This window comes from Bufo gargarizans, chromosome 4 (genome assembly GCF_014858855.1).
Source record: "Bufo gargarizans isolate SCDJY-AF-19 chromosome 4, ASM1485885v1, whole genome shotgun sequence".
Classification (NCBI taxonomy): Eukaryota; Metazoa; Chordata; class Amphibia; order Anura; family Bufonidae; genus Bufo; species Bufo gargarizans.
The window spans coordinates 194,893,285-194,911,783 of NC_058083.1; the positions used below are offsets into that span (position 1 = coordinate 194,893,285).

General features: G+C 42.4%; 1 protein-coding gene across 1 annotated transcript in view; it reads right to left on the reverse strand.

Moving 5' to 3' along the window:
• Window positions 1-18,499, reverse strand: part of LOC122933809 (solute carrier family 12 member 9-like) — a 315,690-nt gene that overhangs the window by 133,494 nt on the left and 163,697 nt on the right. The window contains exon 8 of the mRNA XM_044288844.1: window positions 10,711-10,793. Within this exon, the coding sequence (XP_044144779.1) occupies window positions 10,711-10,793 (83 nt within the window). The remainder of the gene's footprint in view (window positions 1-10,710; window positions 10,794-18,499) is intronic.

Consider the following 18,499-nt stretch of genomic DNA (forward strand, 5'->3'; position numbering starts at 1 on the left):
GGATAGAAAATAACCCGGGGAATAGACAGTAAAACGAATAAACACTTAGGGAATAGAGCAGTCAGCAGATAAAATTAACATGTTACTTATCTGGTGAGCAGCAAGAAAGAGGAAGTACCACCTTGGACGCAGCCTTATATTGGGGCTGTAGGGGTGGGACGTATGGGTTACTATGGTGACCATTTGCATTTGTTTTTTGTTTCTCCTTGCTGCTATGGTGATCAGTAAAGGAAGAGAAAGCAATATGAAGCCTCCGTGTCTGATGTAAAACTTCTATTTTGCCTCTGTACTGCGCCTGCTTACCATATCTACCAGAGGGAAACCCCACAAAATATATATATATATATATATATATATATATATTGGACTTTTCTATTTAGCTCACTAGTCCGAGCAAGTCCAATGCTATCGAGACCAAGACAGACTTTAACCCCTTAAGGACTTAGGGCGTACTAGTACGCCCTGTTTCCAGAGTCCTTAAGGACCCCAGGGCGTACCGGTACGTCCTAACTTTAAATCGTGATTGCGGCGTGGCGGGGGATAATCCGAACAGGATGTCCACTGAAATCATTCAGCGGGCATCCTGTCACAACGCCTGGGGGAGTCATGTAACCCCCCCGCATCGGCGATCGCAGAAAACCGCAGGTCAATTCAGACATGCGGTTTGCTGCATTTCCGGTCCATTCAGGTCTCCGGTGACCCGATGAACCGGAAAAAGACTGATCGGTGGTGTGATTACACACCACCAATCACAGTACGAACATTTGGGAGAGGCAGTGCTGGCCGTGGTACTGATGCCTGCTGTCCAGGGTGCTGATTGGTGCAGGGAGAGAGGCGCGAGATTCAAACTTCCAGCGCTCCTCTCTCCCCTCCTCTTCCTGTTCAGCACCTGCACCCTGCAACACCGTCCTCACCAGGCTCCTGCGATCCCCCCATCAGCACCCATCACCCTCCAGGTAGGTTAGGGTCAGTGAGGGAAAAGTTAGTAAGGAAAAAAATTAAATAAAATCACTTTTATCAAAACTTTTTTTTTCAGCTTTGAGACCCTAGACCCCCCTGCCACTTGCCCCCCCCACCACTTTTTTTTTTGCGTGCGTGTTACCACATCGCCCGCCCCACTGCCGATCAGCATTGTACCACTGATCAGCAAGTTTGAACTTTTTTTTTTTTCTAACACTTCATTTTTTTTTTTTTTACTTTTTAGTACGCAAACACCCGTGCCCCCACACACACGCACATACAATAAAGGTTTACACGGACGCACATACACACGCAGACACACACTCCCCTATGGCCCGCCGGATGTTCTCGGTGGAGGAGGCATACGCCCAGATTGCCTCCGACTCCGAGAGCCCCAGTGAGGATGACCCTACGTTCCTCTTGTCATCCGCATCCTCCTCATCATCATCTGATGACGATGAGCCCCCAAGGCGGAGCCAGGGGCCCCACATGCTAGAGACCCTGTGGCCCACCCTAGTACGAGCCGCCCTGGGACTCGTACTGGTTTCCCAGCCCACCAAATAAGCCCACCGGAGCCCCCTGCTGGTGAACTTAGCTGGTGTCCCCCTGTGGATTTTGAGCCTGAGATTCTGGATTTTGTTGGCAATCCAGGAATCCAGATTCCCACAGTGGGGTTTACTGAAATGGACTTTTTTAGTTTTTTTTTCAGTAACCCATTTGTGAATCTGATGGTGGAGCAGACGAACCTGTACGCCCAACAGTTCGTTGCTCAGCACCCGGGCTCCTTTTTGGCTAGACCTGGTGGCTGGACGCCGGTCAGTGCAGCCAAGATGAGGAAATTTTGGGGCCTCGTGCTGCACATGGGTCTAGTGCAAAAACCTAGTGTCAGGCAATACTGGAGTGGGGACGTCCTCTACCAGACCCCACTCTACAGTATGGCCATGACACGTCCCCGGTTTGAGGCCATCCGGAAATGTCTGCATTATTCAGATAATGCAGCATGTCGTCGTCGCCGGTCATTGATCACTTCGGGGCCAAATTTGCGCAGGCCTACGTACCTGGAAGGGAGGTGGCGGTTGATGAGTCTCTCGTTGCGTTCAAGGGGAGACTCAGTTTCCGCCAATACATTCCCACTAAGCGGGCGAGGTATGGCGTGAAAATGTACAAAATTAGTGAGAGTACCTCAGGGTACACTTACAAATTTTGTGTGTACGAGGGGCGAGATTCCCGTATCGAACCCCCAGAATGTCCCCCCACTCTGGGTGTTAGCGGGAAACTTGTGTGGGACCTTATGTTCCCACTGCTAGATAAGGGTTACCACTTGTACGTGGATAACTTTTATACTAGCATTCCCTTGTTCAGGTCCCTTGCCGCCAGATCCACGTTCGCTTGTGGGACCGTGCGGAAAAATCAACGCGGCCTCCCTATCTACCCCCTCCAGGTACCTATCCCCAGGGGTGAGACCCGTGCCCTTACCAGTGGAAACCTGTTGCTGGTCAGGTATAAGGACAAGAGGGATCTCCTTATACTGTCCACAATCCACGGTAACAGCACCACTCCCGTCTCTGTGCGAGGTACCGCGGCAACGGTCCTCAAGCCCGATTGTATCGTCGACTACAATCGGTATATGGGAGGAGTTGATCTCTCTGATCAAGTCCTCAAGCCATATAATGCCATGAGCAAAACATGGTACAAAAAAGTTGCGGTCTACTTGGTGCAGGTTGCCATGTACAACTCTTTTGTACTATCCCGAAGCGCTGGAAGCACAGGGACATTCCACTAATTCTATGAGGCAGTCCTCAAGGACCTGATCTTTTCGGACCGGGAAAGAGCAGGCCAAAGTACCTCGGGAATTGGAGGCGCCCGGATCATCCCTGGCCAACATTTTCCAGGTGTGGTCCCCCATACTGGAAAGAAGGGACGAACCCCAAAAAAGTGCAGAGTGTGTCGCAGGAGGGGGATATGGAAGGACACCACCACTCAGTGCGACACGTTCCCCAATCATCCAGGCCTCTGCGTTATTGATTGCTTCAGGGAGTATCACACTTCCATGGAGTACCACATTTTTATAATCCCCAACAGTCCCCTAGAGAACATAAAAAACTATGGCTCTCAGACTTTGGAGACACAGAAACAATTTTTTCCCCCAAAAAAATATTAGTTTTAGTGCAGGCTTCCTCAAAACTGCGGCCCTCCAGATGTTGTAAAACTATAACTCCCAGCATGCCCAGACAACCTACAGCCATCAGCAGGGCATGGTGGGAATTGTAGTTTGAGGATGCCTGCTTAATGTCTCCAAAGTCTGAGAGCCATACATATTGGGCATCGCCACGTCCGTAAAAATCTACTCTATAAAAATAATAACATTTAACCCAACCCGGATGAACAGCGTTTAAAAAAAAAAGTGTAAAATAAAGCCATTTTTTGTCATATGCACCCCAAATTAGTGACAATAAAACCGCCATCTCAGCCCAAAAAAAAAAAAAAAACTGTAGCTCCCAGGCTATGGAGATACTAAAATATTTTTTTTTTTGTTCCTAAAATGATAATATAGTGTAAAATCTAAATACATTTTAAAATGTAGACATATTAGGTCTCGCCGCGTCCGTAAGAATCTGCCCTATAAAAATAACATTTGACCAAACCCCTCGGATGAACAGCGTTAAAAATATAAAATAAAAACGTTCCCCTCCTTCTATGTCCTCCCTTTTGGCCAAACAGTAGTTTAGGACAACATATGGGGTGTTTTTGCAAACTACAGAATCAGGGCAACCCATATTGAGTTTTGTGTGGCAGTTAATCCTTACTTTATTACTGGAAAAAATGGGTTAAAATGAAAAATTTTCAAAAAAATTAAAATTTCTAAATTGTTTCTCCATCTGCCATTAACTCTTGTGGAACACCTAAAGGGTTAACAAAGTTTGTACACTCAGTTTTGAATACCTTGAGGGATGTACTTTCTTAGATGGAGTCACTTTTTTGAAATTTCTATTCTAGGGGTGCAACGGGGGGCTTGAAATGGGACATGGTATAAACAAAACAAGTCCTGCAAAATCTGCCTTGCAAAAACCATATGGCGTTCCCCTCCTTCTATGTCCTCCCGTTTGGCCAAACAGTAGTTTACGACTACATATGTGGTGTTTCTGCAAACTGTATCATGGCAATCCATATTGAGTTTTGTTTGGCAGTTAACCCTTGCTTTGTTCCTGGAAAAAATTGATTATATTGGAAAATTTTCCCCAAAAAATCGAAATTCTTAAATTTTATGTCCATTTGCCATGAAGTCTTGTGGAAGACCTAAAGGGTTAACACAGTTTGTAAACCCAGTTTTGAATACCTTGAGGGGTGTAGTTTCTAAAATGGGGACATTTTTGGGTGGTTTCTATTACGTAAGCCTCACAAAGTGACTTCAGACCTGAACTGGTCCATAAAAGGTGGGATTTGAAAAATTTCTAAATTTGCTTCTAAACTTCTAAGCTATGTAACATCCCCCAAAAATAAAATATCATTCCCAAAATGATACAAACATGAAGTAGACATATGGGGAATGTAAAGTCATCACAATTTTTTGGGGGTATACTATGTATTACAGAAGTTGAGAAACAGAAACTTTGAAATTTGCAAATATTTCAAAGTTTTTGGTAAATGTGGCATTTTTTATGCAAAAAAATTTACTTTTTTGACCCAATTTTAGCAGTGTCATGAAGAACAATATGTGATGAAAAAAACTATCTCAGAACAGCCTGGGTAAGTAAAAGCATTTTAAAGTTATCAGCACTTAAAGGGCTTCTGTCACCCCACTAAAGTAATTATTTTTTTTTTGGCTAGTTACATTCCTTATAGTGCGATATATGAGAATATAATGGTGTTACTTACTTTCATTCAGCCGTTTCTTATAAAAACAAAGTTTTATAATATGTAAATCAGGTCTCTACCAGCAAGTAGGGCGTCTACTTGCTGGTAGCCGCCGCAAAAACCGCCCCCTCGTCGTGTTGATTGACAGGGCCAGCCGCGATCTCCTCCTCCGGCCAGCCCTGTCAGCATTTTAAAAATCGCGCGCCTCTGTTCATTCGGCGCAGGCGCTCTGAGATGAGGAGGCTCGTCTCCTCAGAACTCCCTCAGTGCGCCTGCGCCGATGACGTCTTCTCTTTCGGTGATGTCATCGGCGCAGGCGCACTGAGGGAGTTCTGAGGAGACGAGCCTCCTCATCTCAGAGCGCCTGCGCCGAATGAACAGAGGCGCGCGATTTTTAAAATGCTGACAGGGCCGGCCGGAGGAGGAGATCGCTCAAACCGGGAAAACCCTGTTGATGCCTGTGGCACCTCCCATTTGACAAACATGAGATAGGGCAAATTACAATCCCAGTCCTTTCCATCTTTATCAACCACCTTTTTAAGCATCCTTTTAAGTGCTCTAATGAACCTTTCATAGCTCCTTAGTAACAATGGACATAAAAAGTGTTCCCTGGTCTGTAGAGAATTTCTGCTGGGATATCTGTACGGGTGAACATTTGGAAGAGTTCTTTTGCTATCACCTTAGATGATGTGTTCCTGAGAGGTATTGCTTCGGGATAGCGGGTGGCATAGTCTAGGTCAGGATAACCAAGATATGCTGGTGATCTCTTAGGAAGTTGGCTGACTAAATCCATAGCAACGCGCTCAAAAGGAACCTCAAATGTTGGCAGCGGTATTAGGGGGTTACAAAAATGCGGCCTAGGGGCGTTGATTTGACAATCAGGGCATGAATGGTAGAAATCCTCTACAGCCTTATAAATACTAGGCCAGAAAAGTTCAGTTCAATGCACTCTTTTGTTTTCTCCACCTTTAAATGCCCTCCCAGAAGATGAGCTAGTTTCAACACCATACGGATATGAGACTTGGGTACAACCATTTGCTCTACAACCTCTATTTGTGTTTTCTTTACACTGTAAAGTAAATCATCATGTACAGCGAAGTGGGGGTACACCAAACCCTGCCTGGTTCCTGGGTCATTTTTCTAGGCACTCGCTAGACTGGGATCCCTCATCTGTTCAGTACCAAAGCGGCCCCAGGAGACTTGTAAGTTTAAAAGCTCTATCTCCGGAGGAGTTTCCTCAGGGTCCTCCTCTAGGACCTCTATTATAGATCCGGATGAAACGATACCATATATGTCTTTTTTTTTTTTTACATTTCACACAATAAAAACATTTTTAGAAAAAAAATCATGTTTTTGTGTTGCCATTTTGTTAGAGCCATATTTTTTTCATTTTTCTGGCTATAGTCTTGTGTGAGGGCTTGTTTTTTGCAGGACTTTTTTATTGCTACCATTTGGGGTTCATAAGACTTTTTGATTGATATGTTTTTTGGCATATTTATTATATTTTTTTTTACACCGTTCACTTGATGGGGTATATCATGTGATATTTTTGTAGAGCCAATTGTTTTATATATATATATATATATATATATATATGGTCTTGTGTGAGGGCTCATTTTTTGCGGGATGAGGTGATGTTTTTATTGCTACCATTGTGTTGTACATACGACTTTTTATTTGATTAACATTATGTTTCTTGGGAGGTGAGCTCACAAAAAAATCTGTTTTGAGGCAATATTTATTTTTAGTTTTTTACGGCGTTCACCTAATGGGGTAGATCATATGATATTATTATGGAGTCGGTCGTTGCAGATGTGGTGATACCAAAAATGTCTATTTTATTATTTTTCTTCAATTTTTTTAAAAATAATTAAATAACGGACTTGGAGGAATTTTTTTTATGTGAAACTTTTTATTTCTTTTTTAAAAAATTTTATTTTACACTTTGTGTCCTCCATAAGCTCATACAAGACCTCTGGGGGACATTTACCTTGATTTTTTAGATTTTTTTAACTATTGATTTCTCCTGTAACTGGGGCTGACATAGTAGCCCCAGTTACAGGGGAAATACACCCACCAGAGAGGCTGTACAGCATAATACAGCACTGTACAGCCTCAGTGCAGGGCTGATCAAGGTCTATGGAAGACCCAACAGTTCTTGCACTCACCCGGCCCCGGCGATCACATAACCGCTAGCCCGGGACAGGTAGCGGCATAGTGCTTCCTGATCTGTATACACACCGCTCGTTGAGAGCTGTGTATCCAGCGATCTGGAAGGCAGGGACACCCAGGAACCCTTTTCTCTGGGTTGCCCTGTTGTCACAGACAGCGGGCCCCCCGCTCTGCAGCTGCATGATTACCGTGCAGCTGCCATCTCTGAATGGACGTTCCAGAACATCCATTCAGAGATAAACAACCAGCCCAAGGAAGTTTATACTCAATGGACGGTCGTAAAGTGGTTAAGAGTACTGTCACTTTAAGGATATGTCCTTATCCTCCACCATGTGTGGTCTTTTCTATTTAGCTCACTGTTCCAAGCAAGTCTAATGCTATAGAGACCCAGATAGACTTTAAGGTTTCAAAGCGCAGTCCTTTCTGGCATTTATTGTCAGAGTAAACAGGCAGCACATGTACAGGATGCACGGTTCAAATAGAAAACATAGCATAAAGAAACTCTTGCTCGTCCGAGCACTAGTTAGACAGTAATGTACCTGACTGTACCAAATAAAACACAGTAACGGCAACCAGTACCTTCTGCTCACACAGAGCAACTACACTGTTTGTCTCTCTCCCACATAATGCAGCCTGGGTGTTTAGGTAGGCCTCAGCCCAGCTGAATTAATCAAGTGGCTGCACAGTAAATTGTTCCAGGGCCAGGAACGGAGCCCGTCACCATTTATAGGTGAGAAACCTAGGTGGAATATATATGCCATTTAACACTTTGCCTGATACCACGTTACAATATATATACAGTAGGGATTATAATTTTTCCAAAGATGTGATTTTCATATGACTTTGCATACACCCGAGTCTCAGTGATGTAAAAGATATATATGCCAAATTTTAAAAAGATTGGATAATATTTAGGGGTTGCACACATTGATCACTTTTATTACTACTCTCCCTCCTGTAGCTAGGAGGTAGGTCTAAAAATGACTTCAGTTTCAGGATCCCAGGGGCTATGCATCAAGCAAGGTGAATGGCAAAGGCAATATATGCACTTAAAATTGTCCTCTTCCCTAAACAGTTGAATATTCCTCAACAAGAATTGAAAGGAATGAAACGGGTTGCACATTTTGTCAGCCTCATATATGTTTGCTTTTTGCACGAGGCTATTGTAAGTCGATGGGCTCCAAAGAATGATTTGGATATGCTACAGCTTCTGAGCACTTACCCATATGCAGACGTAAAAAAAAAGTGCTCTCACAGTTGCTAAGAGACACATTTGGTATCTGTCAAAAACAAATGTAGGATTGGCTTTTTTATGGACGAACATATTACTCAGGCTGTTAAGGAAAATATGACTAAAAATTTAGAAACCAAACCTGCAAAGAAAAAGGAAATGAAACGATTTGAGGATAAAAACCTAGTTTTTGAAGGAAAAGACCTGAGCCATTTCGTTACTAATAAAACAAAGACTTTCTTTGAATTGTTTGGGATCCACGAAGTGACAGAATACTGCCGTGATTCTCTAAGAAGCCATGTTAATGCTCTTAAGGTTGTCAATGATACCATAGAAAGAGGAATTGCTCTGATAAAAAAAGTTTAACGAATCGGTCAGGGACGAACAACAAAAACAATTCTTGTTGAGGGTAGTCGAGCATCACAGAAAAGTCGCCACCAAGCTAACAAAAGAAGGGATTGCATCGTTCAAAGTTGATTAATATAACACGTTTTGCCTATCATACTACCGATTAATCTTAGTGTCTAGTTTTAATATTATTTAAAGTTTGTGATTTCTAGTTTTCCCATGAAAAGTAATTAACATTGAAAAATCTTATTTTTTGCCTACTTTTACAAAACTGATCAAAGTGTGCAACCTCTAAATATTATCCAATCTTCTTGAAATGGCATATATATCTACTACATTACTGAGACTCAGGGCATACGTAAAGTCTGCAAAAAGTTTACATTTTATTTTTTTCCATTACAAAATGAAATATATAATATACAGTTGAAACCAGAAGTTTACATACACTGTATAAAAGGACACATATGCATGTTTTTCTCAATATCTGACATGAATTTAGAATATACAATTCCTGTTTTAGGTCAATTAGGATTACCATAATTATTATTATTATTTGTCAAATGCCAGAATAATGAGAGAGAGACTGTTTTAAGACATTTTAATTACTTTCTACAATGTTAAAAGTTAACATCACTAAGATTACTATGTCTATAAAGAATTCTGGACTGCCGATATGATGATGTCATGTGTTTGGATGCTTCTGTTAGGTTTGTTGGCAACATCTGAGTTATTTAGAGCACAGTTGTGGATGTATTTAAAGGGAACATGTCACCGGGATTTTGTGTAGAGAGCTGAGGCCATGGGTTGCTAGATGGCCGCTAGCAACCCAACTCATCTCAGGTTAATTTGCATATGTATCAAATCAGTTTTTTTACACAATAAAAGCACACAGAGCTATGGGGACTGGGTATTGCGGATGTGCTAGCGGCCATCTAGCAACCCATGTCCTCAGCTCTATACACAAAATCCCGGTGACAGGTTCCCTTTAAATGCATACCTGAAACACACTGCTTCTTTGTGTGGCATCATGGGAAAGGCTAAAGAAATCAGCCAAGATATCAGAAAGAGAATTGTGGACTTGCACAAGTCTGGCTCAACCTTGGGTGCAATTTCAAGATACCTGAAGGTGCTTTGTTCATCTGTACAAACAATTATACGCAAGTACAAACAAGATGGGAAAGTCCAGCCATCATACCGCTGAGGAAGAAGACGGGTTCTGTGTGCCAGAGATCAATGTGCATATCAACCCAAGAACAAAAGAAAAAGACCTTGTGAAGATGATGGCGGAAGCTGGTAAGATTGTGTCAATATCCACAGTGAAAAGAGTATCGTATCAACATGGGCTGAAAGACCACTCTGCCAGGAAGAGGCCATTACTCCAAAAGAAACATAAAAAAGCCAGATTAATGTTTACAAATGCACACAGGAACAAAGACCTATATTTTTGGAGACATGTCCTATGGTCTGACGAAACTAAAATTGATCTTTTTAGACATAACGACCATCATTACATTTGGAGGAAAAAGGGAGAAGCTTGGAAGCCTAAGAACACCATCCTGCCAACTGTGAAACATGGGGGTGGCAGCATCACGTTGTGGGGTTGTTCTGCTGCAGGAGGGACTGATGCACTTCACAAAATAGATGGCATCATGAGGAAAGAAGATTATGTGGAAATACTGAGAACATCTCAAGACATCAGCCAGGAAGTTAAAGCTTGGGCGGAAATGGGTATTCCAAATGGACAATGACCCGAAGCATACTGCCAAACTTGTTACAAAGTGGCTTAAGGATAACAAAGTCAATGTTTTGGAGTGGCGTTCACAAAGCCCTGATCTCAATCCTATTGAAAGTTTTTGGTCAAAGCTGAAAAGGCAGGTGCGAGCAAGGCGACCAACAAACATGGCTCAGTTACACCAGTTTTGTCAGGAGGAATAGGCCCAAATAATTATAATTATGGTAATCCTAATTGATCAAAAACAGGAATTGTTTATTCTGATTTCATGTCAGATATTGAGAAAAATATGCATATGTGTCTTTTTATATAGTTATGTAAACTTCTGGTTTCAACTGTGTATATATATATATATATATATATATATATATATATGCATTGCTACCACTTGAGTAAAACAATTACCATTTACCTGTACCAAAAACCAGGACATGATGACAGACATCCATGGGTTACCACCCTTCGATGTTTTCTTTGCTGGTAATAACAGTTTTCCTATGGAAACATGCAAAATAAATATATCATTAACCTAAAGAAACATTATCAATAGAGATGAGCAAATTGCTCAAAATTCAATTTTGGTTCGATTCAGTCAACCAATTTGATTCGGGACCGAATCCATTCTACTCAAATCTAAGGTTCTCCAACTGGCTTAACAATCTGCAAGAGCTTTTTAGCGTTATCTTAGTGGGGTGGCATTTATTACCACATAAGTGTCATGGGCAGTGTGGTGGCTCAGTCAGTATTAAATCTGATCAATGACAAAATCTGCATGGAATTTGTATGTTCTCCCGGTGTTTGCGTGAGTTTCCTCCGGGTATTCCGGTTTCCAAAACTCCAAAGACAACTTTTCGGCAGATAATCGCTAACAAGCATTCACATGAACGCTTGTTAGCAATCATCTGTCAGTGTAATACTGCCACCAATTGCGCAATGAACGAGCTCGATCATCGGGCTATTCAAAGCTTTTGTCAAGTTGAAAAATTATCATTTACAGGTGGCAGATCCTAGTGTCTAATAACAATTTGCCGCCGGCAAACCACTATACAGCATGGGGACGAGTGATGGCATAGCGATCGCTCATCCCATGCTGTGGAGGAGATCGCTGCATGTAATAGCAGAGGCCTCATCTGGTGATTGCCGAGAGGGAACGCTTTCCTCCTGACAATCTTCTGCCACATCAGGCTGTGTAATACAGCCTTAAGATTGTGAGCCCCATTGGGGACAGTGTCCTAGTAATATCTGTAAAGTTCTGCAGAATATATCAGCACTATATAAGTGATTAAGATAAATAAATTAAAAGGATTCCTAACGAAAAAGTACAAACTTTAAAGGCCAGGTTGTCTTAGGGCATAGTCACGTGTGCTGGGTCCTCTGTGGATTTTCTACAGGATCTGGCCACAAACAGTGTCATAAAAATAAAAAAAAAGTCCAAAATCAGCTGTGACATTGCTGTTGCTATCACAACATATCTTCCCATGCTTTCAACCTTTGCACTGCAAAATCAGTAAAACCCACAACATAAACTGACATGCTACAGACTGAAAACCCAAAGTGCAAATTAGTCTACATTGAATGTTTCCTCTGTAGATCTGGATTCGATTTTTTAGCATTCACTTTGCTTGTACTGAAGATGATGTGGATTTTATGTATGAAATTCCACTGTGGAGAATCCTCAGAGTTCCCATCACATATGGCTGTACCCTTACGGTGTATTCAGAAGAGCAGGTAGTGTGCCAAGATCAACAACTCCCGTGTATTTTAACATGAGTTGACATGGCTTTGCAATGCTGTTTTTTTTTAGCTGTGCAACTTGTACATACATAACACTTTTAAACAATGTCTATGTGTTGTGGCAGTTGAGCTGCCAGAGGGCCACATGATGGCCATTGAAAGGGTGTAGCTCACCCAGAGGAGCCTAGTGAGAACAGAAAAGTCCCGGCAAAGCATGGAAAGGGGGTGTTGTTTGCACCAGGAGTGTGTCATCAAGGGGCCAGGCCTTGGTGGAGTAAAGGCTCTAGATATAGGTGGCCACTAAGCTAGTTGGTAGACACCAAGCTACTTAGCTTAGCTGGCTCCAGCTAGTCCAGGGCGGACTTTTACTGGGAACAGGCAATGTGTTGGGTGGGTGCCTGTTCCCTATGCTTCACTCCGGGATTTAGGAATATGCCCATGTCCAGGGATGCTATTTAATCCTGGTGCTGGACTTGGGTGGGGCTCTCAGTCTGAGGAAGGAGCAGGCTGTGCTAAAACCTGTGGGAGCTGGGACCTTCTGACCCTGTGTAGGATAAGCACTGCTGTGTTTTGGGGAGCTGGGTAGTAGACTCGGATCTTCCTAGAGAGGGACTATACTCTTTAGTCAGTGGCCAGACGGCTGAGGATTTGTTTTTATTTATGTTTTGGTTGCTGTTAGTGCATGAAGACTGCCAAATAAATGCACTGTTTGGACACTAAAGCCTTTGTCTGGAAGAAGTCTGTGAGAATGACCCCCGAATAAAAAGACGATCCCTTACAGTGTATACACCTAGAGGTCCAAGTGGCATCATGTGCATTAATTACGAATTTTGTCTTCCACACAGGATAATATTGGCACCATTAAAGGCGTTGTCTCACTTAAGCAAATATCAGAGAAAGTTAATATAAGGCACTTACTAATGTATTATTATCCATATTGCTTCCTTTGCTGGCTTGATTCACATTATACACTGTTTGTTTCCATGGTTACAACCACCCTGCAAGCCAGCAGCGGTAGTGGTGTTTGCACACTACAGGAAAAAGCACCAGCCTATCTACGCTCCCACAGTCCTGGCGACCAGAGAGGCCGGTGCTTTTTCCTATAGTGTGCAAGCACGTCCACCGCTGCTGGATTGCTGCGTGGTGATAACATGAAAAGAGGCAGTGTATAATGTGATGGAAAAATGAATCCAGCCAGTGAAGGAAGCACTATGGATAATCACACTACATTAGTAAGTGCCTTGTATTAACTTTCTGTACATGATAAATGCCACTTACTGAAGTGAGAAAATCCCTTTAACAATAAAGAATCTGTTGTGGCATGCCCTACTGCTAAAACAGCTTATGCCATGTTGTGGCATTGTTATCAGAACCACAATCAAGCTGATCAAGAATTTTTCAGAACACTTTTTGGACCACTCAGGAGAGATCATAAAGAAGATGCAAAATGTGAATGGTTTCATAAAAAATAATCCTGGATAAATGTAAAAATGGAAGCAAACAGTATTGCTTTTTTACATTTTGTCTGTTTTTGAGCTGTAGGGATGCAAATTAGCCATTGTAACCCAAAATGTTCATCATTTTACCCAATGTAAACAAACACATTGTTTGTCCCACTAAAATCCAACAAAGAGAGGCTTGGTTCAGCAATTTTCCTATTACTTTTCAACATTTCAGCAGTACGTGTAACCTGAAAGACTATGAGAGAGGTGGAATGGATTTATGGAAACGTCTCGAAAGTGAGATGAAGAGGACAGACAAAGCACAAGACTGTATGACAAGTCTCATAAAAGGAATAAAGACTAACAAAGAGCAAATGAAACATTTCAAAATGGCTGTACTAATTTGATTAGCACACACACAATGTATTAAAATTACACCCTCGTTTCTGATAGATTTGTACAGGTTTTTGAAGACAATAGTGACTTTCAAAGTGAAAGCCATTAAATGCCATGACTATACTGAGATGACTGCAGAGGTACAGTGGAGCATGTCACACAATGCATTATAATATGGGCCGAGCCCGTACCATGCGGCTAACAGCGAAGCAGTGCCACAAAAACACAGGATAATAGGACAGAAGAGCTATTACAAGGAGAAATTACTAGTGTTAGGCCCTGGTATGGAATACAGCAAAATAGCAATCATCCTAATTGTAATGACGCACAGTGTGTTTGATGGGTAATTTACAAGACTTTGTGGTGATAAATATGCAACTGGTAAAAAGGAAAAAGCTGCAAGCATTGCACTATATTCATTTCCCATCCCAGGCAGCCTCTGGTATGAACACCAGTGTGATGCTCTGTAAATGGTTAAATGGAGGAGATTAGAGGAGACTGTCACGCATTAAGTGTGCAAAGTGGCCAATATTTCATACATAGAAACACCAGCGGGGACAGCAAGAGGAGCTTTAAAAGCTTCTTCATTTTCTTTCTTAGTTACAGTTGTAGATATTTAGGGTGTGCGTAGAAACTGCAGTGGTCAAGGAGGCAGCAGCCACAGGAAACAGTTTTTTGTATTGCTGCTACTACTGGTAGATACATGAAATGTGTGCACCATTTCAAAAAAGTTGCTGTATAGCGTCCTGAGTAAACGTAATAACAGAAGACAGCAACGCTCAACTCAATAGACCTCTTCCTCCGCTGTCACACTCAAAGCTCAGATACTCAGGGGTGGACTGGGAACTTGAAGTGGCCCTGGAAAAAAAACTTAAAGTAGTCCCATGTTGTAGGAGCAGGCAGGCAACACAAGTAGGAGGTTTAGCAATACCATAGAGAAAAATACCTTATACCGCAGTGCCCCAAAAGCTTTTTTCTGTGTTGGTCATCAATAGCTGCCCTTTTCTGTTCTCCTCCTCCAGTTGTCTCTGATTAAGATATGGAGCAGAGCTTAGGAAGTGAGATGTGGACCACAGAAGTTGAATTCAGGAGGACATGTGAGGTCACTGGCAACAGAAAGGAGGGCTTGGGTGACCCCCTGGGCATCGGCCCACCAGTAAATTTCCCTGTAAGGTCTATGGCCAATCTGACCCCTGCAGATACTGGTGAGGTCCTAAAACTGTAAGGCTGCATTAGCTGTCTCTGTGACATGTACTAACCAAACAGAGGCTCAACTAGAGTAGATAAATACCTATTTTCAACTACTTGACTCTGCAGAATAACTTCTTTGCTAGACAGAGAAAATCTGACGCCCATATTTCCACCATGCCACAAGCAGACAATATGAATAGGTAAAGCAGCTTTGGAGAGAACCTCAACAACCTCATCTCCCTATATCTTAGCCTAGATCTTTGTCAGTTTGATAAGAGTGAATTCTATATCCGAACAGGCATTGTGCGCGCCAGGGTTCAAGGAAATGTGTCATCAGAAAATGAACTATTGTTTACATCATGTTCTTATGTTTAACATATTTTTAAAGAATTTGGATGATGTTATTTTAATTTTCCACATCAATATCTATATTTAAACAAAGACCATAAAATCCTGCAGTTTTCGTACTGGCCACTAAGCCTAATAATAGGCGCCAGTTCTTGGTCTGTACAGATCACTTTACTGCAGTTACAGTACTTGCTTATTTGTAATTGTCAAAGCTCATCTATTCTTCCCTTGTATGTACAATGACCTCTGAACAGATCACAGAGCATGCCTAGATAACTATCCCATAGAAGTCCATGAGGTCCCCTCCTGTTCATTGTGTCTATTGCCCATGGGGCTGTCGTAGAGCAATTTATTTTAATGCTTTGTAAATGCTTTAAGAACAGCTCAGGCAAGAAGGCCGCCCCCATCATGTTCACAAAATAGAATAAAGAAATCTGCCATTAGAAAATAAGAACAGATGAAAAAGTTGATTTTTGGTGGCACATTTCCTTTAAGTAGTAGCTTGATATTTCAAGGGTGGTTTGCACCTTGATCGATGCAGGAAATCCAATGCACAAAAACAGTCAAAGACTAACTGGAATAATTCAGGAATCTTGGGTTTTGGGAAGACTTAAGCTGGGTTCACACGGGCGTTGTGGGTGCGTTGTGGGAAAAGATGAGGGTGCGTTGCGGGAAAATGCACGATTTTTCCACGCAAGTGCAAAGCGTTTAAATCGTTTTGCAAACGCGTGAGAGAAATCAGCATGTTTGGTACCCAAACCCGAACCCAGACTTCTTCAAAGAAGTTCGGGTTTGGAATCGGTGTCGCTTAGATTGTATTATGTTCCATTATAACATGGTTATAAGGGGAAATAATAGCATTCTTAATACAGAATGCTAAGCAAATTAGGGATGGAGGGGTTAAAAAAAAAATGTAAACGCACCTCATCGTGATGGACCATGTGATGAGCGCAGTGATGTCACCAAAGGTCCTTTTCCTCCCAAGTCCTCAAGGAAGAAAAAAGAAGACGAGTCGGGCGACGCGAATAAGTGGATGAGGTGAGTTTAATTATTTACAGATTTTTTTTAACCCCTCCATCCCTAATTTACTTAGCATTCTGTATTAAGAATGCTATTGTTTTTCTCTTATAACCATGTTATAAGGGAAAATAATAAAGATCGGGTCCCCATCGTGATCGTCTCCTAGCAACCATGCGTGAAAATCGCACCGCATCTGCACTTGCTTGCGGATGCAATGCAATTTTCACGCAGCCCCATTCACTTCTATGGGGCCTGCATTGCGTGAAAAAAACGCACAATATAGAGCATGCTGCGATTTTCACGCAACGCACAAGTGATGCGTGAAAATAACCGCTCATGTGCACAGCCCCATTGGAGTGAATGGGTCTGGATTCAGTGCGGATGCAACGCGTTCACCTCACGCATTGCACCCGCACGGAATTCTTGCCCGTCTGAAAGGGGCCTTAGGCTTTTAATCAGTGAAATACCCATGAATAAAATTCTTCTATTACCACCAGAAAAGGCAAACAAGTGTATGTGTATAGTTTTTTTAGTGGGGGATGGGTGGATAATCATGGGGGGGGGGAATTTAGGAAATTATATTGAGACTTTGTTTCAAAGAACCATGGACTGCAGGGGCCAAATCATAGATGTCTTCAGCTGCCAAGTGCACATGCAGCAGGTCAGCTAGTTCATAGGTAAAAAATAATCTGCTGACAGATGTCCTTTAAGTTTGTCCTGAGTGTTATTTCACTTTCTATGCCACCCCTTTATTTGAGTGAGACTGTGACAAGTTTTGCTACTTTTTGAAATGCTGCAGTTGATAAATCTTGCTTTAATCAATGGGCTAACTATTCCCACATTCCAACACAGTTTTCAGAGGTGGAGGGAGCGGTGTATATAAGCAAAATGTCACTCAGTGTTTGTGACTTTTTGAAGCCAGAACTCTGGAGCGCAGAGCTTCATAAATTCCCCCGACAGTATTTTTTTATGCATCTCCTATCTTATTATACAGGTCGATTAAGCAAGCGATTGTTGGGAGGGATGTGTTCCCTCCCAGCAATCACCTGCTAGCTAAGGGAGGAGACCATTGCTATTACATGCAGCGATCTCCTCAGCAAGAGGTGGTGAGGAGCAATCATTACGCCATCGTTCATTCCCATGCTGTCTAGTGCTTAAAAATCACAATTGCCCAATGAACAAGTGGTTGCTCGTTCATCGGGCATTCGGCGGCAGTATTAAGGTGCATTTACGCGGCCCGAGAATTGGGCAGATTATCGGGAATGACCATTGCTGAGAATCTAGCCATGGAAATGTGCCGCCGATTAACTGATGATTCAAACGTTTGTCCATCGGGTGATCCTGTCATTCATGCTGCTCAGAAACCATGATTCTGTATGAGGGAAGCGATCTCCTTCTCATACAATGAAGGAGATCGCTGCATGTAATTGCAGTGGTCTCCTTCACCAAACTAGCAGCCGCCTGATGGGAAGGAACACTTCTTTCCCGACAATCAACCGCTCAGTTAGCCCATGTAAATCCAGCTTTACACTGCAACATGATTGCTAAGGAACATTCGTATGAACTATCGTTAGTGATCATCTGCTGCTGATTTCTCAGCAAGTGATTGCTAACAAGCGTTCGTTTGAACACTTTTTGCGATCATCTGGCAGTGTAATACTGCTAACGATTGTCTGATGAACGAGCAAGTGCTTGTTCACTGGGATGATTTTTAAGAACGCTGGCAATCCACTAGACAGCATGGGGACGAGCGATGGCATAGCGATTGCTTCTCCCCATGCTGCGGAGGAGATCGCTCCATCTGATAGCAGCAGTCTCCTCCACTTGCTAGCAGGCGATTGTTGGGAGGGAACGCTTCCCTCCTGACAATCGCATGCTCAACCAGCCTATATAATACAGGCTTTAGACTTTGGAAGCTCTCGCTGAACAGCCAGGTTTGTAAAAAAAAAAGAAGCAGCATGGAGTTTATTACCTCCCCCATAAATTACCTAAGGCCGACATCTGCAACTATTCACAGACCTGATTCAATGTTCTGCTCGTCTGCTTTTTATATCCTTTCTTTTTAACCTA